The sequence below is a fragment of the Arachis ipaensis genome, chromosome B9, assembly GCF_059453495.1.
Source record: "Arachis ipaensis isolate K30076 ecotype BB chromosome B9, ASM5945349v1, whole genome shotgun sequence".
NCBI lineage: Eukaryota > Viridiplantae > Streptophyta > Magnoliopsida > Fabales > Fabaceae > Arachis > Arachis ipaensis.
The window spans coordinates 156036036-156060922 of NC_142444.1; the positions used below are offsets into that span (position 1 = coordinate 156036036).

Below are 24887 nucleotides of genomic sequence, written 5' to 3' on the forward strand. Positions count from 1 at the left end.
ATAAGTGAACATAAGTAATAGAAATATCATTTTTCAAACACGTACGTTCGGTTGGAAGTATTATTCGGTGCTGGGAATGTAGCTATCGCATCCAATGTCCAATCAGATCAAAGGATTCCGATAAGACCAACCAAGAAGAATATAATGTCGGCAGAAAGTGCTGACTCCTAATGTTTGCGTAGATATCTTAAACTGCAAGTGTGAAAAATACAAATTGAATAAGCAAGAACAAAATTTGAAAACAGGGATCTGCATCCTAATTCCTAGGGGCTAGGGTAAGGAATTATGGCCAACCAAGTGTAGTATACAACAGCCATTCGAACCAAAAAAGTAATTATTCGTCAGAATCAGCTATCTCAGACATGTAAATGTGTGGGTATGCCTGTTCATCTAACTACATAAATTCAACTTACAAATATCAATACCAATTGAATTATCACTTTGATAGAGTGTAAGTTCAGTAGACATCTGATAGTTGTTATATAGTTCTAGGAAATTTATACAGCAGAACATGTTATCCAAACTCCATAGAAAAACATTCAATATAATGATATAATGTAGCTACAACAAAGATGACATAAGAACAAGGTGCAACAATGAAGCATTATTTTTGGAAATAAGTGAGTTGCTCAAGTTTCCTGGACTGGAAAAATCTACAGCGTCCTTTACCACTTGATTCTATTTCTTCGCTTCTCCTCTTGGATGTGGTGAAACCCACGTTGCTTAGCTTCAACTGCCGCTTGCCATTGCTATTATTGTTGCCACCATCTTCATCGTTGTCAGACTCCCTACAAGTAGTGACAAAATTTAGTCAGATAAACAACAATTCAGACAAAGCTTGTAGAGAAAGAAAAAGACATGAAAAGAGAGATAGAAGAGTAAAGGTTGTTTATTTCATATAAATGGATGGCGGTACGGGGTTTCAACCTTAAGATATGATGCATGCCAAGAAACTAACTCTTTTAAAAATCTTTCTTAACCCGTTAGCCAAACTTAAAATATGTAAAAGAGAACCCTTCTCTCACACAAACTTAGAGACTACACTTTAAACTCAAAGTTCTCAAAGCTTAGGGGAGCCGGTTCTTTCACAAATTACAAGACCTATATGAAGTGCTACCATGGGAATTTATCTCGACTCCAAATTATTTATTAAATCTCTGCTTTTAGTTGTTGACATACAAACACTTTAAATGAGAAAGGGAGAAGTACCTACTTCCTACTAATCAATCTAGAAACAGCTAGAAGAACTCAAAATGATCTTGATTTCAACAACAGTGTGTCTTAAGAGCACAAAGTGCAACTTATTCAACTTTCTAATGTGGGATTGATATTGCTATTCTGGGAGCACATGAACGTTGAAACTAAAATTGACATGATGTCATGATGAATAATCTATCAGATATAAACTGGAGCAAACTTAGGCATCACAGGGAGTCAAATTCTGAGGTTTCCCAGAAGATTGAAAATGGGGGCTTACCATAAGACCTCCGCACCACCTTTAAAATAGGTATTGCAGGTTCCCCAACTAAACCGGACCAATGTCGGAAATCCAAAGATCGGATGCTTGTGATCTTCTAGCCAAGACTTGGTTTGGGGATCTACAAAAATGAAGGCACAACCACATTCATCATAGGCACAAGAAGTGTATAATATTGTTCAGAACAATAGATTTATATATAGTCTTTTGCACCTCCAGGATATCCAGAGCCAAAGTTTCTGTGCATGTTTTCAACACTCTCATCAAGAACCCAATCTCTTAAAGCCCTGTCCCTTGTGACCTAAAAAATTCAGATTACATTAAAAATGTCGAAACCAAACTGTCGCAACAATATCATCAAGGGAGAAAAACATTCAAATTAAGTACCTTTGCAACAATGCTTGCACCACTAACAACAGGATAAAGACTATCAGCCTTCTTTGCAACCACAAATTTGATAGACGGAAAAACTTTAGATAGCTTCACTTCGTATTTCCCTGGATCTCCAACTGTATCTATATAAACCTAACAAAACACACAAAATTTCTACGTTCCTCACTCTTGTAACTGAAATGATTATCTACATTAACATGTAGTTATGGAAAAGCAGCATTTACCTCGGTTAAGAGCACTCCCAATTTGAGAACCCTATGAATGAGTCCCATAGCAGAATCATGTGAAATCTCATTCAAGTTAATCTTGTTCCTGTAACAATCAAAATTAACACGACGAAGAAAGGGGCTAAGTAGTAAATTAGCATAATAATGTTGAAGAAGATTGATAATAGCTTACTTCTGGAGCATTTTAGCGGAGAGGTCCCTGGGATCGATGACGTCAACGGCCCAAGCAAGAGAGTCATTGGATTTGAGAGCTTCAAAGAGTTCTTCCCTCTTGTCTTCTTTGAGGGTTTTGGAATCTGCAAAACTGAGAGAGGAGAGAGTGTTCTGGTAGGAGCGAGAGCAGTATAAGCAACCATAGACCATGGGACCCAAAACCGGGCCTCTACCGGCTTCGTCGATTCCCATAATGCAAGGCTGAGAAGCCCATTTCGGAACCACGCTTTCCGATCCCATTTCGGCGCTTCCAACTTTCAGTTTCCCGCCAACTGAACTTCACTTCTCATACGAGACACCTCAACGGGTTAGGGCCAACTGCTTTAAGCTTCTCATTAAAAATAAAATAAAAATAGAATAACTATTTTTACCCTTTTCTAGAGGTTTTCTCTTTCCCTCCTTTTCTCTTTTTATTTGCGCGCGGGACCTTTTCTTTTTCTTCAATAACGTTATGGGTCATGAACGTCATATGATAATCCTCAATTTGGTCGATGCAAGGTACAATTTAGTCCCTAAAATTTCAATTGTCTTTATTTAGTCCTCAAGCTTTGTGAACATAACTCATATTAGTCCTTGAAACAATTTTCAACTTACAAACGTTAATGGAACATTGTCGTAAACAGCCGGATGCCACACTAAACCTTGTAAAATGATGTCGTTTTAGTTTTGACACTCAAATAACTCAAAAACAACATCGTAAATGGTGTTTATTAAAATTTTACCTAACAAAATAAGTAATATGATACCGTTTTTTAGCTATTTAAATGCAAAAACCAAAACCACATCATTTTACAAGTTTTAACATGACATCTGATAGTTTATAACAGCACCCCATTAACGTTTTTATACTAAAAATCGTCTCAGAGACTAATATAAAGCACATTTATAAACTTTGGAGACTGAAACAATTGAAACCTCAAAAACTAAATTGAGACTCACGTATAAGTTGAGGAACCAAATTAAGTATTAACTATAATCAACGGGATATAGGAATCGACTGGAATTTTCCTATATTTGAGGACTAATAAAAAATGCCGCAAATGGAGCTTTATAAAAGAAAATTCAAAAAAATGAAATATTTAAAATTTTACTATACTATTTTTTAAACATTATCCTAGCATACTCAATGGAGGTTCAAGATTTAAGGATAAAAAGAGTAACCAAAAGAAAGATTTTAGGATAAAAGAAAATACAGTTAAATTGAACTATGAGATCACTTTCATTTCTTACAAATTATTTTAAAAATTGGAGAAACTCATCCAAAAGTACCTATCTTATGTGGTGAAAGCAATAAAGCATCCTAAAATATTAGCAAAATAATTTTCGATGAGTTTATCAACAGGAATAAGGTAACAATCATATTTAAAGAGTTAAATGTAATAGATGAGCGAGCATTGGAAGTTGATGGCGGAGTTGATCAGACTCCCAGCCCAAGTACGTACAAAAACAAAAATTCCTCAGTGCCCTATTCATGTTATGAACAAAGATTGTGCAAAATTTCTTCCCTAAATAAGCTAAAATATAATAATTTTAAAAATTGAAATATAAAGTTTACCTGCTAGCTGCTGAAATTCTGAAATTCTGAAATTTAAGGTTTACAATAATTTTCATTGTCTACCTGTACTTTTCTTTTTTTAATTTTTGATTTAAGCGGACCGAGACGAGCCATTTGCTTAAAGGGGTTTGAATCTTAAATGAATTTTCGGATTAAATCAAGTCATAAAACACCTCTTAATGAAATGTTTAGCCATGGCTGTACTTTTTGAATGAATTAACGATGAGTGAACATTACAACAGTGAAATTGTGGTGGATGTGAAATGTGTTAGATGATTAAATTGCAGAGACAGAAAATTTTAACTCATTTTTAATTTTTTAAGTTTTTTTTTATATTTTAAAAATAATATATATTTAAATATTTATTTATTTAAGTATTAAAAAAATAATCAGAGAAATAAATTATTAAATTAACATTCCTAAACTATTGCTAAATAATGGCAGTGAGAAAACTGAGATGCACTTGTTTGGAGCGTATTCCAATATTGGGAAAATTACAAAGAGATACATGTACTAAATTGCTAATGTAACAGGCTGAAAAAAATGGAACAATAAGTTGATGATGGTTAAGATGTCAAAGTATTATTAAGAATTTTTTTTTCTTTTAATGTACTTCAAATAAGATGTCAGGCTCATTTCAAGTTATTACTAGCCGAACACACTCCACGGAAAAGTAAACATGGGTCCGTTCTTTCTATGATTTATCCATTTTATTTGGTGTTTTGGGACTCCAATTAATTAACTTGCCTCCCAAAATTTACATGAAAGATTAGTAGTTGAAAGTTGAAACATTTGGCACAACGGGTCGAGAGAAATGAAACTTTATTTGCTAAGAATTGACATCAGTTCATAGGCAAACAAGCACTTTGGAAAAGAATTTCAACACATTGCAAACTAACATGTTACTTGACATAGTACCTTTGAGTTTTGAATACACTGGTAGTCTGTAGTACAGAAACTTAGATGTACATACTTTAGGAACATATTTTCATGACAACCTTATGGAAACTATCATGAAGGGGGCAAGAGAAAGAAAATAAAACTCCCTATTTTTCGAAATGATATTGTTAGTCCAGGCTAAGATGCACTAGAAGAATGTTTCATTCACGTGCTCGGTGCTTCATTTAGTATAAGAGGCTAAAAATTTCTAACTTTACATCTATTATTTTCAAAGCATGATTCCAAGTACATCATCCATGTGCTCATAATGGTAGGACCAATGACTTTGAGTAAGATTTGTTGCTCACTTAAGAATCATTTGGAGCATGGATTCCATTCTGGCTTTGTCCCTGCACTTATTGATTAACTCCAAGTACTTGATGGCATCATGAGCTGGCAGCCCTTCGAGCAGAAACTTCAACAGACGCCCATGTGTTTCGCGCATCACATCAAAGCATTGTTCCAATGTACTCACCTCTTGCTCTTTGCTCAACTCCAATGCCTCCATAAACGGAAGCAATTCCACCTCCTCTTCCATGAAATGTTGCTTGCACTGTCCCTATACCAACACATAATCAACATCACAATTCAGATCTCCACTTGATGGTGAAAAATGCTGGTAATTTATCAGGATCCCAATAGCCAAATTACACAGACACAATACATAACACAAATCATGGAAACCCAAATAATAATTACTTCCTGATAATCCTTTAAACAATTCGCATTCAAATATGTTGATCAAAAGGTGTAACTATAAAGAAGCCAAACTTACTTGTAATAACTTGAGGCGAGCAGAAATATTGTACAAACCCTCTCGAAAATCAGGGCTGCCAGAGTCCAAAACCCCAACTGATTTTATGTCTTCTTTGATTCCATTCATGATAGGTAGATCCCTAGCATGTTCTTCCTTTGCAGCTTTGGTGAGCCCTACATCATTTCATTTTATTTTTAATTCAAATATTATACCACTCACAGAATTGCTTCAAAGACAAGTAGCAAACTTTTCCGCAACCTCCGCTAAAAAAAAGTCACTATATCTCTTCACAACAAACACAAATCCAATTAAAACAGAGCACCTAACAAATAATAATAATAATAATAATTTGAGAAACATTGTAGTGATTGGTTACCTCGATCAGCCTTATCGAAGAGAGGGAATAGGATAGTTTCTTCCATCTGAGCGTGCTCCATTAGAACCTCAAGCACCTCGGAGTAGCTCCTCCCGAATTTCCTAATCTCCATCCTAGGGCTTCCCACCGTTGGATCAATCGCCTTCTTCCCTCCACGTGTCGCCAGATCCTCCGCCCACCTCACCACACTCTCCAACTGCCTCAACATGCTCCTGTGATGCAGCACCGTCATCCTCACCAGCAACGGCGTCGTTTCATCTTCCCTCCCCACTTCTCCGCCACCAGCAGCTGCCTCCACCGATGGACCAGGGAACCGCGCGTCAATAAACCGCAGCAGCGTCTCACGGGAACCCGTAACAACCTCGGACCCTACCTGGAGTCTAACCGGGTCGGATCCTCCGTCGCGCTCCGACGGCGTTTCGTTGGATGGAACAAATTCCAACGAAACAGACTTGTGGAGAAGCGCGAAACGAAGGTAAGCAGCGACGATGCTCTTCGGCGAACCGTACAAACGGACCGTCGGATAAACTTTAGCTCCGTCGTGCGGAACAATCTCCGCCGTTAATTTTTCCGGCTTGGGACAACAGTTCCCCATAACGGAAACAAACAGAAAATAGCGGAAGAACGGTTTAGGAGAAAGTTGAGTTAGTTAGAGTTTAGAGGGAATGGGGATTAGTAGTGATGATTATTGATTAAGCTTAAACGAACTGAAAACGACAGCTTAATTTGGATTATAGCAGCACCGATTAGGAGGGTGGGGAGGTGGTTAATGGTGTGACTGTGAGGGTGAGTGAAAGAGAAGTGGTTTGAGTAATGCGTTTGGTTTGGTGTGGTGTCGTGCAGGTGAAGCCATAAATGGATATTGTGTGAGTGTGATGATGTTTTTATTGTGCCTTCTTTGCAAAGAAAATAAAAGTGGAAATTAATTCCATTCCCTTCCCTTATCTTCTTCCTCTGCAATCCAAATCTAAATCTTAATCCGCTGCCATTTCTTAACAAAAATGAATTCCTGTGAAAAGTACATCTAAGCCGGGATTATTTTCCATTCCAGCGAAAAGTACGAAAGGGAGGATTTTAATGCATTAGCGATGCCGTCAACATCCATCAACTTAATATAACCACTAAATTGGTTTTAATTAATTAATTAATTATGGATAAAACGTTGTATCCGATGGTTATGGTATGACAATTAAAATTTTAGTCGTTGGGTCTTTTTCTATTTTAAAAGTTTATATATTCATGAAGAATCGATAGTCAAACAATGTACCCTGCTCCCCTATTAGTTGAGAAAGAAGTAATCTATCGTGCGAAATATTGACCGAAGTAATTGGATTAACTGAAATCTTCAGGGATATACTAGAAAATATGTATAAAAAAATAAATTACTAAAACAAAAAATTTACATTACTAACAAAAATAACTCCAAAAAATATTAACGATAAATAAACTTAAGTAAAAAATATGACAACACAAACTAAATATTAAATATATATTAAAAAAATTAAAAATAAAATTTTGATATAATTTTTACAAGCATTATTAAAAAAATAATTTTTTTATCATTAAATTTAGTATTTTTTTAAGTGAATTTTTTTAAAAAAATATTTTATTGTAAATCACCATATTATTTAAAAAATAAAAAATATAAAAATTAAATTTTGTTTCGAATTTTTGTGTATGTCTTTTAAATATTTATTAAAAAATTATCGTAAAAATTCGGATGAAATGAATAAATTATTTGTTAAATAAAATTTATTTTATTACTTATAAAAAAAATATAATATTTATTAATTATTTTTGTTATATTTTTAAATTATTTAAAAATTATTTTACTCATAAAAAAAGCAGCAGATAAACAAGCTAGCAAATGCGAAGTCCGGCATCGTGATACTCGGTATCCTTTTTCCTTTTGTTTTGCTCTTTGATTCCTTTGGTTTTTGTTAAATTGATCCCTCGGAGTAGTCGTCACGTTATCTTGTCGTTTTGCAATTCTCCACATCTGTAGAAATTTAACTAGTCATGTTGATCTCTCGATGAATTTTTAATGGTTTAATATGTACGTAATTGCATTGTAAATTAATTTCATAATCATTATTTAAAAATATATTTTTTACTTTTATATATCCATACTAACATCTTGTTGAAGGTCAATTTAAGAGAAAAATTCGCCAGTATGTTTATTGTTTTTTGTTTTATTCTAATTTTTATGCTCCAAATAAAATTTTAAAAAAGATCAGATAATATTGAATAACTACCTCTTATCATAATAATCTAACATGGTTTATGAATAAATTAAAATACAAAATTATTATTTCAAAATGTAAATAAGGTATTATTATTATTATTATTGAGTCAATATTTTCGTGTACACAAACCTTTGGTTACTTTTTATATTGCAAGTAATAAGTTTTTCTTCCTTTACTTCCCATTTATACAAATTATTAAAGAGCAAGTAGTTTATTTCAGCAAATAAGCCATGAAATTACGAGAATCATCTCCATGGAGCTATATTATTCAATATAACTCCTAAGTTTTATAAATGTAAAAAATTTAGTCTTTATTTTTATTTTTATTTTTATATATGTTTAAAAAGGGAGTTTTTATTTAAATTAAATAAATATAAAAATTACGGAAATGCATAAAATATGAGTTAATTATCTAAATATATGTTGGGAATAAGACACCATTCCTCCTTGAGAAAATACCTTTGACAGAGAAATAAAATAGACATAATCACAACACAAGAATTTAACGTGGAAACTCCAATTACTGGAGAAAAAACCACGGCCGTTGTCAAATGACAACCAGATAATATCACTATGTGAAAATTGTTACAACACATAAACTTCTTTCTCTCTAACACCGGCACCCCAATACACCCACACTCTCTCAAAGCAAATATCTAACTACACCTCACAACACTCTCTAATCAAAGAGTACAGAGGAAAAGAAAAATCAGATACAAGCTTAAAGTGTTTCTGACTGGTGCAAAAATAAATGGAGAACTTAGCCTCATATTTATAGCCTAGGCCACCCACTCCATTTGCTATCCTAAGCAATGTGAGACTAATTCAACCAAATCCTAACAATCTCCACCTTGATTGAAATAGTCACACATCTTCAGCTTCCATTGTCAACACCGACAATTCTTTGCTGCCATTGTCTATACCGACAATCATAGTTCAGAGAACTATCATACTCCACCATGAAAGTATACTCACTTGGAATTAGACCACTCCAAGCATTTCGCCTTGGTACAGATCGAAACATTGCTGAAAATTCATGGTGCAACTTCCAAATTGGCTTTTCCTGGAAGTTCTTCAGCCATCGACCTAACTCCGCCACACACCTTGCATCTCAACGCCAACCAATGCCCGTGTGCAATTGTGGACCCGATTGCCACAACTTATCCTTATCCATGGCAGTGCGGTAATACCATGAGGATACTTCTTGTCTTCTAGAGAACATCATCTTCTCTCATAGAGAGAGCAACCAGAGATCTTCTCCTTCAACGCCTTGTGCAAACCTGATTGTATCAACACATCCTTGACTTGTATTTGCCACAAGCCAAAATTGATTCTTCCATCAAATTTCTCTATTTCAAGCTTCACAGCACTTGAATATCCTGATATTGTTGCAACCGTATACTGGAATAGTATAACTCAACTGTAGACCGTGCACTAGGAAGGGTCCCCAAAAAATAGAGGTGGGTCACAATGGACACACTTAAATACCAGGTCTTTCCTTAACCAGAACCTTTCCAAACTGCACTCTCACAGTGTCACACTGCCTTCCAGCAACAACAACAACAACCAAAGATCAACCTCAAGCCACAGGACAAAATTCTTTTCTGATGTGGAAGGTCAGACTAGGCTGCAATCACAGAGCATACTAAGAATAAATCCCACCGAACCGAAGCTCTGATACCACTTGTTGGGAATAAGACACCATTTCCCCTTGAGAAAACACCTCTGACAGAGAAATAAAATAAACACAATCACAACACAAGAATTTAACGTGGAAACTCCAATTACCGGAGAAAAAATCATGGCCGTTGTCAAATGACAACCAGAGAATATCACTATGTGAAAATTGTTACAACACATAGACTTCTTTCTCTCTAACACCGGCATCCCAGTACACCCACACTCTCTCAAAGCAAATATCTAACTACACCTCACAACACTCTCTAATCAAAGAGTACAGAGGAAAAGAAAAATCAGATACAAGCTTAAAGTGTTTCTGACTGGTGCAAAAACAAATGGAGAACTTAGCCTCATATTTATAGCCTAGGCCACCCACTCCATTTGCTATCCTAAGCAATGTGGGACTAATTCAACCAAATCCTAACAATAAACAACGTATCACATCTCATATACGAAGGGGGAATTAGAAAATAATCATATTCGGGTACTGAGACCACGTTATGTGACACAACGATGGCGTGACGTATCTTGAGTGCACCCGGGATACGAGTAAAGTGGAAAAATGGATACATAACATTCAAAATATGCGTAAACTAGAAACAAAGTTTCAGCACCCAAGATACGTTTAAAACAATGAACATGGGCTCAACCTCTGAGATAAACTCAAATGTGTAATACGTGTCTCAGCACTTGAAATATGTGTACTATGGAGTAGGTGTCTATGCACCTTATATATCTTGGAGAAAAATTCTATATATATTCTCCCATTCTCAATCATACTCTCACAATTCACAATTCAATCTTTTCTTTCTCATCTCTCTATTTATTCTTTAACTTTGTTCTCATAGAGAATAATCAATTCTTTTTATTTTAATTTAACACAATGGATAGTAAAAAACGATGATAAAGAAGTAATTTATGAGTATAACTCAACTGTGATGTTGCACACTAGGCTTGTTGATACCCTACATGCGCTAAAGACGGTCATATTGAGCAACATGGAGAATAGGTAGCAAGGAGGTTGGGCGTGTTGCATATAGATTTTTGCACGCGCTTCCGAGCGGTAGATTCACCAACAGATTATTTTGGATTGAAGGAGATCAACATGTGAGGGTAATGTTCGACGTACATGCAACGCTAATGCCACAGCATGTAATGGAGTGGTATGCTGCAGTTCGTGACGTGGTTGTTGGAGGTGGGCTGTCCTGTTCGAGTTCTCAAACAGTCCCGCTAGAAGCAAGACCGATCCACTTCGCCCAGCCTCGTGATAGTGCCAAAGAAGATGATTTAGATTATATTGCCAGGTCCATGTCGTCTAACGAGACTTCTTCCTCTGATGAGTATGTACCGGAGACTCCCACCGGCAGTGATGCTCGGTTTCTCCTGCCTCCTCCTTTGCCCATTCCTCAATTGTCAGAAGTTTCAAGTCATTATCACACTTTGAATTTGGACGTAATGCAGCTAGACAATCCTTTCAATGCTAGCTGATACACAAGCATCTTTAGTTATTTTCTCTATTATTTACTTGAATAGAGTTCATGATTTTCTTATTATAATTGATATTCTTGTGCTTTAATCAATATTTTTTGAAATTGCTTTAAGCTTTAATATGTTTAGGAGATTGTTAAAAGATTTTAAGAAAGACAAAAGAAGACGAGGAACAAGCAAATAAGCCCCAAGGAAGTACAACGCCTTTAAAGAGAATTTGTAAATGTTGTCAATCATGAACTCTTCATACTCAAGTAAGCATAACTTGATTTACAAAAGTTCAAATGAGACAGTTTTAGTGGAGTTAAAAAGTTAACATCCAAATATTTAAAACGATATGTATATGTTTATAGTGGACGTTCAGTTTGGGTCATAAACGACTCTCACATTTTAGCTCGTAAAAACAGCGTCCAAAACCGGCGTGGCACGTCATTCTACACGCCTAAGGTTGACTCTACACTCCTGCAACTTCCTTCTTTGGGCGTGCCATGCCACTCCTTGGCGTGGCATGCTGGGCCAACATTCAGGGAGCCTCCTTTAAGCATCCTCAAGGGCGTGGCACACCAACCACACGCCATCATCCACCACCATTGGCATGCCACATTCCACGCGCCACTTGCATGCCATCGTGCCTCCTTAAGTGGGCGTGCCACACGCCAGCCCCTTCCACACACCTGCGATCATCCATGCAAGAGTGAGCATGCAACATGTCTTCGTGCACGTATCCATGGATGCACCCAAGATATGTCACGCTGTCGTTGTGTCACAGAACGGGGTCTCAGCACCCGAGATATTATTATTTTCTAATTTTTTTCTTCAGTATCCGAGATGTGATACATTATGCATTTAGGTAATTACTTCATATTTTATGTATTTTTGTAATTTCTATATTTATTTAATTCAAATAAAAAAATTCCGTTTAAAAAAGGTGGTTGGAGGTTTGGAATAAATTACACATTTTTGTGCCTCTTAAAAAGTAAAATATTTAATTATATATTCTATTTGTTAATCTTTGTAATTTTACTAAATTTTCAATTAGGTCGTTATAATTTTTTTAATTAGGTTCCTCTGCCATGTCGAATTTTGTAATTAAATCTCTACTGTGATAAAAAAAATTAGAGTTAACATAATATTCTATTAAACAAAATAAATATAAGGTTTAATTACTCTGCAGGTCTCTATAGTTTCACTGAATTTTCAATTAGGTCCCTATAATTTTTTTTAATTGGATCCCTGTACCTTATTTTTTTCAATTAAGTCCCTGTTAACGTTTGACGTTAAAAAAAAACGTTAGTGAGCTGTGGAATGACTTATTTACCCCTGTCGTCTCCCTATAAACAATCTCGTTGAAGTATCTGAGGTTTCTCTTCTTCTCATTTTTCCATTTTCAATTTTCATATTCTCTAAATTTATGGCTCATAGTCAAGGAACCTCATTCATTCTTTCTTCGGGAAGCTGTGTGTTTCCAGGAGCTCGTACTCGAAGGAAAGAAGACACCTGTGTTTCTGTGGAGAGGCAGTAACCGTCCGCCGTTCCTCAGCCGTTTCTGACCATGGTAGGAGGTATGTTACTTGTGGAAAGATACCAAAATGCAACTTTTTTGAGTGAATTGATGATTTTGATTGGATTGAGGTTGATGACGGTGCAAAGAATGGATGGCCAAAGAAAAAGGAAAGGCGGGTTCACTATTTTTGTGGTGACACTCTGAGTCTTCAAATTTCAGGAACAACAAAGAGTCCTAATAGAAGATTTATTTCTTGCCCTAACAGAAGATGCAAATTTTTTGAGTGGGTTGATGAAGTTGGTGCAAGAAGTAACGTGTCTGCTGCTGCTGTTGGAGTTGTTGGAACACAAAATTCTGCTAAGTTGGAAGCTGAAATGTGGAAATTGGATGCACAAGAAAGAAAGATAGAGAGGCTAAACGTGGAGATGGAGAGATTAATTGTTGAAGCCAAAGAAATAGATGCTTGTGTGGGTAGATTATGTGATGAGTTGAATATTCTCCAATAACAAGTTGGGAGGTTGGATGACAATATAAAAATTCAATGTAAAATGCAATATATGCTATTTATGTTTTTGCTAGTCTTAATAATTGGAATGTGGTTTGCAAGAGTTTAGAGTTATCTGTGCTATGAAGTTGTAATATAAGAGATTGTATGGCTTCAATCCAATTAAAGTTAATTATGTTTAGTTTGAATCAATTTTGTACTTTGATATATTTTGTGTGTATAACAAATAATAGTTGAGAAGCAACTTTATCAATGTAAATATTTAAATTTTCACAATTGACAACAACTTACAGCAAGAAGTGGCCAGAAAATATGCTACAAATATTTTCATTAAGTGTTCCTGTAAACCATACTTACACAAAATATCATAACATAAGTGATCATATAATATGCCACATATAGCTAATCCAAAATAAAGATTCAAGAAGTGCAACAATTAAAAGTGGTCCAACCTGATTACAAAATATCAAAATAGTGGTCCTATCCACATAATAAACAGTGGTCACATAGACACAAATCATCACAATATATACTATTTAACAGCAACCCCAACAACCCTAACTATAAATATAAAGAGACTTCAGTCATCACTTAGGTCTATATGTAGACTAGGTGCCCTTTTTTGCTTCATCACTCCTAACTTCAGCCGCCCACTTTTTCTCACACTAAACACCTTTGTCTTTGGTAAAGGTTGAGAAAATACTCTAGGTGCTTGGTGAGATTTTGCACTTGCCACAGCTAGGAGAGGCTAAGAGGCTGGCCCTTCAAGAGGTAAGGCTTGTTGTGAGGTGGCTGTGGTTGGAGCCACTGCACCGGTGGATGTGGTTGGAGCCTGAGAAGCTGAAGTTGCAAGTATGGGAGGTGGTTGAGTGGAGATAGCAACAGCAGGTGTGGCGGCATACAGATGTCTCAAGCATAGTCGATGCTCTAACACTGGCATCATCTCTTGAAAAACTTGCATCAAACCCTGCAGCACATCATATATAATTCAGATTCATATAGCTGCATCATATCATATATAATAATTTTTCATAGAGCTGCAACATATCATATATAATTCACTTATAAAAGGCAGCAACATATGATAAATATTTCAGTTTTCAGCAGTTGCAACATATCATATATAATTCATACTTAAAACAGAACAACATATCTAATAAAGTTGTAAATTGAAGTTGAGTTATAGCTCGCTTATGCAATTCACATCTTTTGATGAACCTTGATTCAATGCAGCAGTAACCATACCACAACTATTATGTAACTATACACTTTATTTGTGGTTCAATATACTTCCTAGTTACAGAAGGCAGAGGCAAGTGATTCAATTTTGTCAGCATTCATTCTATAACAAATAATGTACACGGAAACACACACCTAATGACTACAAGAATAAGACTAGTAATTCCTTAAGCTTGTGGAAAGTATATGTGGCCAAAAGGTCTTATATATCACGTAAATTCTCTAGAAATATACTATAGTATTCTGCATAGTTTAGTCTTGATGACAGTAAATTATTTGATTCAATTAAAACACTAATTCTCATTTGATTGAACATAACAAAGAAGTAATGAGATCTCTTTCTTAGTTCATCACAATCAGTTAGTGGAACAATAATGCTAAAATATAAACCATGGGGGGGGGAATAAGATAAAATATTCAAGATATGATCAATATAAACAGATTTCAAGAACATAAAACCACTATGAGAAATGCAAAAGTGTGTAATGAGAAAAAAAAATTAAGAGCAAACTAGCTAAGACAACTACTAAATCATACACATACTACATTTTCACTAAGATGATAAAATAAGAGACAATTTTACAAGAGAGATTGCCATAGTAAAAGTTCAATTTTACAAGATAAGTGCTACATATTTACTAAATTACTTGGTTTATGAGCTCCTGAAGTTCTAATGGATTGCTTAACCATTTACACAGCAGATTCATACAGATTTAAATAGCAAATGCTAACCTTTTGTATGTCTATGGTAAAATCTGAGTCCCCCATCCCTGCAGGTATTAAAAATAGAAACATAATCTATTTAAAGCAACATCAGCACAGCCACAACAATCAATATTCAAGAATAAACAAAATTCATCATCCAATACCATAGTAGCTCCATTCAATCACATAATTTGAAAAAAAGGTTCAGACTTTCATAAGTTGAAACCATCAGCATACATCACACTTTCACAAATCTCTCATTGAAAGCAAAATTTATTTAATAAAAATAGAAGTAGAATCCATTTAAAGCATCACCATCACAGCAACAACAGTCAAACAATGCCATATTTTTTTTTTTGAAAAAATACATAAATATCAACTTTTAATACTGAAAAAATTAGGCTTTTTTCTTTGTCACTTACTTGCAGAAACTTCGACTGCAGGGAGATAGAGCAGAGGCGTGGTCGGAGGCTCGGCAACGTGTGGCACGGTGACTCCAGGCGAGGGCCTTCACCGCGACGGAACGAAGACGCCTTGGCCGGACAAACCGTGGAGAAGACCTCTGACAACAACAACGCACAAGGGCCCAGCGCAGAGAGAAGGCGACGGAGGGGACATCAACAACCGTCCATTGCAGTCGATGGCAGACACACACGCCGTCGACGGAGGCAGGAGACGGAGAAGACAAGAGAAACTTAGGGTTTCTTTTTTTCTTAGGAATGAAATGCGAGGGGTTATTTGGGTATTAGAAAAAAATTCAAATTACTTCACCAAGCCTCTACAGCTAATTGCCAAGAATATTCCTTTTTTATGAAGAATATTCTGTTATCTCAAACGGTACACTGACGGTAGGGACTTAATTGAAAAAAAAAAGGTACAGGGACCCAATTAAAAAGAAAAAAAGTATAGGGACCTAATTGAAAATTCGGTGAAACTATAGGGACCTGCAGAGTAATTAAACCTAAATATAACACACATAAAAGCACTATTCTTAAACGACAACACACTTTTTTTTTCTTAAATTTCAAAAAAACCTCAACATTCTCTCACATTCACACTCTCAACCTTCTATGGATTCTCCACGAACATTCTTCCTCGAGATAGTGGCCAAATGAAAATAGAGAAGGTGAGATAAGGGCGAAGGCAAAGAGGATGCACTTGAGAGAAAGGGTGATGGAAGGATTTTCGAGAGAGAAGCAATAGAAGTTGAGGGAGCACCAGATGTCGAAGAGGAAAGTGGTGTGGCACAGAGTTGGGAGAATACGAGTGTGAGCTACACGTCGAAGAAGGAGATAACCTTTGAGCTCACTACAGAGGAACATGGCAAAGAGAATCAATGCCATCATAATTCGATAGTTGTGGGCGAAGCCGGAGGAGTTCTTAATGGATATGAAGGATGAGGACGAGAACAAGGAAGTGGAGTGACCACATTGGTGGCCATGACTGTGGGACGACAAATTCTATTCGGTGGACTCAGGATTCGAGCTTTGCTTGGATTGGGAATTGGAGAAGGAAAAGGAAGGGATGCTGCTCGAGCTTGATATGTAAGGGCAAATTGATTGAGGCTACAACTCTGACGACAATATTTTTTTCTTTTCCTTCTTCTTTTGTAGGGATATGAAAATTGTAAATAATGTTTGCCTCACTGTGCTGTTGTATTTTTTTTCGTTCTTTACTGTAAGTTCTGGTTCCATTTTAAAAGTCTACCTAACATAAAAAAATTATTTTAATATCCTCAAAAAGAGAGAAAACTAATAAGACAGAATCTGTCACTGATTATTAATCAATGGTAAATCAATATTCTTATATGATCATAAAAAAAGTGGTGAAAACTTACAAAAAGTATGTAAGAAGCTTTTTATAAGGTATATGATATAGGTAAAGTAGTAAATTCACATTATATAAATGTTTTTTTTTATATTTATTGTTATGGAAATTTGATTATAAAATTAAATATAGTATAGAAATTTAATTTTTAAAAAAATATAAAAACCTAATTGAAAGTTCAATAAAATTATAAAAACTCAGACCGAGAGAGCAATTAAATCAACGTATGAGTAAACGGATAAAAATATACACGAAAGATTTTTGGGTGGACTAATGTATATCCCAATTATTCGAAATACTTAATATACATACGAAAGATTAGTAATGATGGACAAACATAATACGCTATTAATGAGACTCTATTTTCGTTAAGTTACTCTCTACGTAATTATATAACGTGACAAGATAGACTCTTTAGCGAGGCTTATGTGAAAATTAGCTAATTTAAGAAATAAAAAAAAAAAATCCTAAAGAGTATTTGGTGCCCTAATTTATGAGGTAAGCTCATCAATACCAATATTTCCACACCAATATACAAACCAATTATCACTATCCTTAGATTATTAATTTATGAATTCATCATAGCAATCCCTTTTGCATGGGAGTCATTCCTGTCATTCTCTACATTGTCTTTTTTAGGTTGTGACTTGTGACTAGTGTAATAAGCCTCCATCAAAAATACTTTTCTCCTTACATTCATCTTTAAATTCATCAACTTAAATCAAATAATCACATCTCATCTCTAATTTTTATTCTGGATAAAGTATTAAATTAGTCTCTTATGTTTGGGCGTAATTCTGTTTTAATTTTTAAGGTTTAAAGTGTTCTATTTGAATAAAAAAAATTTCATTTAGCATCAATTTAGTCCCACATTGAGGTCAAAATTAAATAATTAACGGAATGTCCTACATAACAATAGTGCAAGAACAAAATCAATAATTTGGAGAACAAGTACAAACTCCAGAGACACAAAATCAACCGTTGATACATCAATATATTTATTTATCATTCTCTTTAGTTTTATAGAAAATTTTTTGTTTATATTATAAAAAAATAATAAATAAATGTATTGATGCATCAACGGTTGATTTTGTGCCTCTTGAGCTTGTATTTGTTCTCCAGATTATCGATTTTGTTCTTGTACTGTTGTTATGTAGGACATTCCGTTAATTATTTAAGTTTGACCTCACTGTGAGACTAAATTGATGCTAAATGAAACTTTTTTGAATTCAAATATGACATTTTAAACCTTAAGGACTAAATTACGTCCAAATATAAGAACCAATTTAGTACTTTACCCTTTTTATTCTACATAAAATTGGAAGAAAGAAGAACAAATCAACGTTAATAAAAATTTCTATTAATAGTAGAGGCAGAATAGTTAGTGTACACAAATTATATTATAACGTGAATACTGTAAGAACTATCTATTTAAGTTCTTCACCACTCGTGATTTTAACAGCACAACATTCATGGCATGATAGTATCTGCCACCATTAAAAAGATATTTTTTTGTTTTTTTTTTCTTATCACATCTCCAACAAAAGATTTATCGGTATCACTAAAGTTATTTTGTTGACAAAGTAATCTTGATTTACTCTCAAATTTAGACTAAACTTTACCTCTCATTTCTTGATTTTACAAGTTCCTGCAATTGGGATAAAAAATAGCGTTATTTTTTGGGATTTTTAATTTTTTTTATTTTTTTAAATTAATTAATTTTTATTTAAATTTCACTAAAGAGTTTACCTTGTCACGCTATATAACCACGTAAGTGGTAAACTTAATGGAAATGGAGCTCTACTAACGATCTGTCATTTTTGTCCATAATTTACTAATATTTCGTATATACATTAAATATTTTGAATAATTAGAGTATATATTTATCTATCAAGTATTTTTGTCTATTTACTCCGAAAGTAAAAATCGTACCTTGCGGGGGCATGAGTTTGATTTGCGTAGCAATTGGAATGCATCATGACTATTGTCTAATACATAAGATTTCAAGTTTAAGTATTATTACTGTTTTGGGCAAAGGAAAAAAATAGAGAAAATAAAAGAGTATTCTCTTCAAATTAGAATTTATGATAGATAGATATTGATCTGAATTAACTCCAAACTCACAATAAAAAAATCTAAAAAAATTATTATAAGAAAGAATTAGAATCTAAAGAACCTAAAATTTTTTGAATTAATACTCTGAAATCGATATATAAAAATACTTATAAACTCATTGAGATACGTCTAACGGAAATACGAATAAAATTATGATACATCACTAAAGAAAATCGTTATTCCAATAAGAAAAGGAGAAAATACTAAAAGATAAGGAAGAACTAAAGGGCATAACCTAATTATCATAATTATAAGATAGACAAATTTGGAGTGTTTTTAAATACTGTTCAATTTTAGTTTTACCAAAAATATTATTTGTATATTAAAATTAACTACTAAAATCAGTTATTAATATATTTGTATGATACATGTGTGGTTTAATTTATTTTTAATATATATTTATATTCTAATATATATTTTATACTGTGATTGATTTTGATGACTGAGTTTAATGTACATATAGACTATAGCATAGTTGTAGTTTTACAGCTAATCGAGTTATCGAGTTTCCATTTATAATTAAATTTAGAAACATTAAAATACTCTAAATAGATAGATAAATTCATCTTCTAATTTAATAAGATTTTTTTTTTTTTAAAAAAATTGGTTCACAACTTTTTTTTATTAGAAAAAAAAGTAGAAAAATGCCCTTAATATTTGCATTTTGTTCCAATTTTGCCGCCATCTTTGAAGTTTTGTAGTTTTCTTTATCAAATTTAAAATACTATTAAAATGTTGATGATGAAATTAAAATGCTTCAAATATTGAAGGTAAATCAAATTAAACTTTGTGAATTTTTGTAGACTTTTTAATGATTTGAAGGTAGGTGAAAGATTAATTTGTTACGGATCAAAATCCTATTTAATGATTTGCAGGTTGTAGATGACCAATAAATTATTACATGCATAATGTGAGATTGAAATCCTTGAAAGTTGTTTCTTTTAGCCAATTTCGACAGTTATTTAAGTGAATTAGTGAGTTAACCATCAGACAAATTCAAGTTAGTTTTTTTTTTTTTTTTTTTTGTCTCATTTCTTTAAACTTTTTGTTTATGTCAAGTTTCCTCTTTGGGCTTGAAGCTCTGTAAGCCCTGTATATAACAAAAAAGACATTTATCATGCCTCACAGGTAACCAAAAAAAAAAAAAAAAGACTTGGATTCGAACTTAGGAGTAGGACTTTGAAAATAAAATAAAATAATATTCATACCAAGAAAACAAAAAATGCAACCAGTTGAGGTAAAACGCACCGTATCAGGCTCTCCACTACATCATCACCCTCGTCTTCGCTTACGAGCTCCATTTTCCTGCTTCTGTTTGAGCTGTGTTTCAGTCCCCTCCATTTAGATCTGCGCTTCCGAATTTCAGATCGCGTTCCGGTAACATCTATTTCTCTTTCTATTTTCTGTATTCTCTCTTCGAGTTCTTCATTCACTTGCCCTCACTGCACATTCTTCTCGTCTCACGATCTGATCTCATGGCTCCTAACACTGTTATGGACTTTGTTTTCTTGTCAGATTCAATTTGAGACAATAATCACTTCCATCGTTTCAAAGATCGAACGCAAACATGGTAATCCTTTTGTTTCCTCACAATCCCGCACTTCGATATTTATTTTAGGCTTCTCTATCAGCTACAATTTTGATATGTGCATGTAATTTGAATCTGTGATCTGGCGTTACATTTACATTGGCTTCGTGTTGTGTAATTATACACACTTGCCTTATAATTGAGATCTATTCATGTTGAGGTTTGTATTTGAATGTTCTTCAAGATTACTGTTGGATCTTCTGATTTAGCTTATGATACCCGGTGTTATTTCCCTTTCTCCTCAAATTTAGCTATGATAGGTTGCTGTAAATTCTATTTCGTACAAAATTGGTGATGAATTAGATTATATGCAAGTTACTTGCCCATTGAGCGTAGCCAAAATTGTGAGGTTGGGGCAGTGCTGGATTCCTTTGCAAAATGATGCATTTAACTGGGTTGGGGAATACTACAGTCTTTCTTTCTATTTGCTTGAATTAGCTTATACAACTTTGAATTTATGTTCTGAATTTTTTTCACCTATATAGGTTGTACTTGCTGCATCCATTGTGGGCAAATCTGGTAAAGGTGAGTTTTCAGATCACGGCTATGTCTTGAATTGATGCTCAGTTAGGTGGTGCCTAAATGAATATGGATTAGAAATTGCTGTTGCACTGACAAGGGCTTCTTTCTTTTGGATGCAGTTCTGGTTTCTAGGCAGTTTGTTGATATGTCTCGTATAAGGATTGAGGGCCTTCTGGCAGCTTTTCCGAAATTGATTGGCACCGGAAAACAGCACACTTACGTTGAGACCGAGAATGTGCGCTATGTTTACCAGCCAATAGAAGCACTCTATCTACTTCTTGTGACAAACAAACAAAGCAACATACTGGAAGATTTAGAAACTCTGAGACTTCTCTCCAAACTTGTATCCTTTTTCTGATACTTTGAGTTTGATGCCTTTGTTTCCATTTGTTTGGTCTTACTTCTTTTGCGTGATTAGGAGCAATATGGCCTTCACTTTAAATTGGTATAACTTAGTGGCCTGAATCTATAGCCTTTCCCCTATGTCATCTACTCTTATGTACTACGTTTCCAGCCCTTTTGTGTTTTTCTTGCACTTTCTTTGGTACATTTATTTAACCCTATTCTTTTGCATTGATTTGGACACAAAATTAAGTAATATTGTTTTGTACAGTAAGGCCCAGGAGGGTTTAGGATAATGAAATGGGCTTTAGTAGGAACATATGTTAGATTTTGTTGGACATTTTTAGGCCATTAATTAGACATCTGCCAAACTGTTGTGATTATAGTTTTTGCATTCCTTAATATTTTTTAGGTGCCTGAGTATTCTTATTCCCTCGATGAGGAAGGTATTTGCAAAAATGCATTTGAGCTGATTTTTGCCTTTGATGAAGTCATCTCTCTTGGCCACAAGGAGAATGTCACTGTTGCACAAGTTAAGCAATACTGTGAGATGGAGAGTCATGAAGAGAAACTACACAAGCTGGTTATGCAGAGCAAAATTAATGAAACAAAGGATGTTATGAAGCGTAAAGCTAGTGAGATTGATAAGAGCAAGGTATGACTGGAGGTTTTTCTTTTTCCTTTGTTCTCTTCAGTAAATAAATAAATTACTATTATTTAAATTCTGGAGGTGCATGTCATTTAATTAAATTCTCATGTACTCTGCAGATTGAAAAGAACAGAGGTGATAAAGGTGGATTTGGCCCATTACAGTCTATGGGCTCGGGAAGAATTGAAAGTGGCTTTAATGATTTGAGCATATCTAGCAGTGGAACTGGTTTTGGAAGTGGCTCAGGTTTTGGAATGACTACTGACATTGATTCCTTTTCTACAAAGTCTAAAGGTTGGCTTTCATACATTTCCATGAATTAGTGTAGAATGCTGAAATATGTTATGTTAATGACATTGACACATGCTGTCCTGGATTTGATTTATTCCATGTTTGAATGAGCATGTTGTAAGTAAAGAGTATTTTGTTTTCTTTTATGTTAATTGCCATTCTGTTCCTTAGGCCGTCCAACTTCGGCTGCCACTGCTCCTCCCAAGGGTCTTGGAATGAAGCTTGGTAAATCACAAAGGACAAATCAATTTTTAGAATCATTGAAAGCAGAAGGTGAGGTCATTGTTGAAGATGTTCAGCCAAAAGTTGGTCCGTCTCGGGCAGCTGCCGCACCACTTACTGATCCCATCACACTAACTGTTGAGGAGAAACTAAATGTGACTCTAAAACGAGATGGTGGAGTAAGTAATTTTGATGTTCAAGGAACATTATCGCTTCAAATTCTTAACCAAGAGGATGCACATATTCAAGTTCAGGTAACGCTTTCCACTCTCTCACCTTAAGTCTTCCTGCTGGGTAGGCTTCCTTCTGGCCTAGATATTCTGAGTAATCTTTTCTTGAATTCCCTGATAGGAAAAATGTTACTTGCTCTGCTAATTAAGATGTCTTTCTAAGTTTCAATTACAATTCCCTGATAGTTTAGTTTTCTATTTGCCCAGTTATATTTGTATTGTTTCTCTCATAAGTGGCTTCATCCTTAGTTGCTTGTAGTGTTTACTTGTTTGTCTTTCCCTATAAAGGCTGGTTTTAAATGCATATATTGATTGGGGAAAACAGTTAATTGGGCCTGCATGTTGTGCCTTGTTTTTGCAGGTCCAAACTGGTGAAAATCAAGCCATCTCCTTCAAGACACATCCTAACATGAACAAAGATTTATTTGCCAATGAAAATATCCTAGGGTTAAAAGATCCCAATAGGCCTTTCCCCACTGGTCAAGGCAGTGAAGCTGGTGTTGGCCTCCTAAAGTGGAGAATGCAAAGCACTGATGAATCAATGGTGCCTCTGACAAGTGAGTTTATTTATAGCTGATTTGATTTGACTTTGTTCTATGTATTAATAGCTCATGTCGTCAATAACTATGTGTTGCAGTAAACTGCTGGCCCTCATCTTCTGGAAATGAAACTTACGTCAGCATTGAATACGAAGCTTCATCAATGTTTGAGCTGCGGAACGTAGTGGTCTCGGTTCCTCTACCTGCACTTAGAGAAGCACCAACTGTTAACCAGATTGATGGTGAATGGAGGTATGGAATTTTTTCCCCTTGTTTTCAACTAATTAAGTACCAGGGACAAACATGAGCCTTGTGTTGCATTGAAGTTTGCATTAAATCAATTTTGTAGCAATCTTCTATGGTACATATAATGGTTTTGCTCTCATATTTTTTCTATTTTAACATTCTTGCTCTTTACAATGTCCTATTAAAACTGGCTTTTCAGGTATGACTCTAGGAATTCTATTTTGGAGTGGTCTATCCTTCTGATTGATAATTCAAACCGCAGGTATGTTAAATTCTGAGAGGCATGGTTTTTCAGAGTTAACTAATGGTGTAATGATGTGTACTCGTTCTATATTTGAATTGCTTGTCTGATTTTTCAACATATATTTGGCAGTGGGTCAATGGAGTTTGTTGTTCCCCAAGCAGACTCATCAGCATTCTTTCCCATTTCAGTCCGTTTTATGGCAACCGACACATTTAGTGACCTGAAGGTTGGTTTGAATCATGTATTTCCATTCAACATTAATTGTGGCCATGGATTTATGGTGTTATTTGAATGATGTGTCAAATTTATCTCGATGAAATCATCTCCATTACTCACCAGAGTGAGAATTTATTTAATAGGTATTTATACTTTTTTTGATACATTCCTTTTCTCATCTATTTCTCTGTGCAGGTTGCTAACATCATACCACTTAAGGGGGGCAATCAACCCAAATATGCTCAGAGAACGCAGTTGATCACAGAAAACTACCAAGTTGTGTGATTAGCTTCGATAACAGTTTTGCTTTTATGATTGTGATTGTTGTATGAAAGGCCGTTTTAAGTTACTTTATTCGTTACTATTCATGACTTCATACTTCAGTTTTATTTCTTAAGACCAGCCAATATGTATGAATTATCTCAATTAATCCCAAACTTTAGTGTCTGTTTACTCTATGGAGTAGCATGTCCTAACCCATTTACCTCCCTCTTCTGCTATAATAAGTGAAAGACAAGTAAATCATGAGTGGTACAGTCCCAACGACCTAAG

The 24887-nt window shown here is 34.7% G+C and overlaps 4 protein-coding genes across 6 annotated transcripts in view; 2 read left to right on the top strand and 2 right to left on the bottom strand.

The window, feature by feature from the left end:
- LOC107617766 (lysine histidine transporter 1) overlaps positions 1-24887 on the top strand; it is a 122262-nt gene that overhangs the window by 46031 nt on the left and 51344 nt on the right. The gene's annotated exons all lie outside the window — the stretch shown is intronic.
- On the bottom strand, positions 71-2763 carry LOC107616565 (Polynucleotidyl transferase, ribonuclease H-like superfamily protein). 2 transcript variants are annotated; one of them, XM_088500593.1, is made up of 7 exons: positions 2270-2652; positions 2095-2182; positions 1865-2002; positions 1691-1778; positions 1478-1598; positions 670-788; positions 71-192 (listed from the first exon to the last, which is right to left on the bottom strand). In XM_088500593.1, the coding sequence occupies exons 1-7, from the start codon at positions 2548-2550 to the stop codon at positions 188-190; spliced, it is 840 nt and encodes a 279-aa protein (XP_088356719.1). In that variant the 5' UTR covers positions 2551-2652; the 3' UTR covers positions 71-187. The 2 variants fall into 2 exon arrangements, with proteins under 2 accessions (XP_088356719.1, XP_016174002.1); XM_016318516.3 differs by lacking the exon at positions 71-192 and having other exon boundaries at positions 360-788; positions 2270-2763.
- On the bottom strand, positions 4731-7027 carry LOC107618840 (hemerythrin HHE cation-binding domain protein). The gene is made up of 3 exons (XM_016321014.2): positions 5938-7027; positions 5580-5734; positions 4731-5363 (listed from the first exon to the last, which is right to left on the bottom strand). The coding sequence occupies exons 1-3, from the start codon at positions 6530-6532 to the stop codon at positions 5109-5111; spliced, it is 1005 nt and encodes a 334-aa protein (XP_016176500.1). The 5' UTR covers positions 6533-7027; the 3' UTR covers positions 4731-5108.
- Positions 20415-24793, top strand: LOC107618177 (coatomer subunit delta). Its single transcript, XM_016320166.3, has 12 exons — positions 20415-20623; positions 20762-20816; positions 21320-21359; positions 21476-21699; positions 22111-22353; positions 22467-22641; positions 22810-23114; positions 23452-23647; positions 23728-23881; positions 24075-24137; positions 24249-24345; positions 24531-24793. Exons 2-12 carry the CDS (start codon positions 20814-20816, stop codon positions 24618-24620), a joined length of 1590 nt encoding a protein of 529 aa, XP_016175652.1. The 5' UTR covers positions 20415-20623; positions 20762-20813; the 3' UTR covers positions 24621-24793.

Coding starts and splice junctions, on each gene's coding strand:
- LOC107616565 (XM_016318516.3), bottom strand. CDS start 2,550: ATGGGATCGGAAAGCGTGGTTCCGAAATGGGCTTCTCAGCCTTGCATT. Junction 2,183..2,269: donor TCCGCTAAAATGCTCCAGAA/GTAAGCTATTAT, acceptor TGATTGTTACAG/GAACAAGATTAACTTGAATG. Junction 789..1,477: donor GGTGGTGCGGAGGTCTTATG/GTAAGCCCCCAT, acceptor CACTACTTGTAG/GGAGTCTGACAACGATGAAG.
- LOC107618840 (XM_016321014.2), bottom strand. CDS start 6,532: ATGGGGAACTGTTGTCCCAAGCCGGAAAAATTAACGGCGGAGATTGTT. Junction 5,735..5,937: donor CTTCGATAAGGCTGATCGAG/GTAACCAATCAC, acceptor GAAATGATGTAG/GGCTCACCAAAGCTGCAAAG. Junction 5,364..5,579: donor CTCGCCTCAAGTTATTACAA/GTAAGTTTGGCT, acceptor GTGTTGGTATAG/GGACAGTGCAAGCAACATTT.
- LOC107618177 (XM_016320166.3), top strand. Junction 24,138..24,248: donor ATTGATAATTCAAACCGCAG/GTATGTTAAATT, acceptor TATATTTGGCAG/TGGGTCAATGGAGTTTGTTG. Junction 24,346..24,530: donor ACACATTTAGTGACCTGAAG/GTTGGTTTGAAT, acceptor TTCTCTGTGCAG/GTTGCTAACATCATACCACT.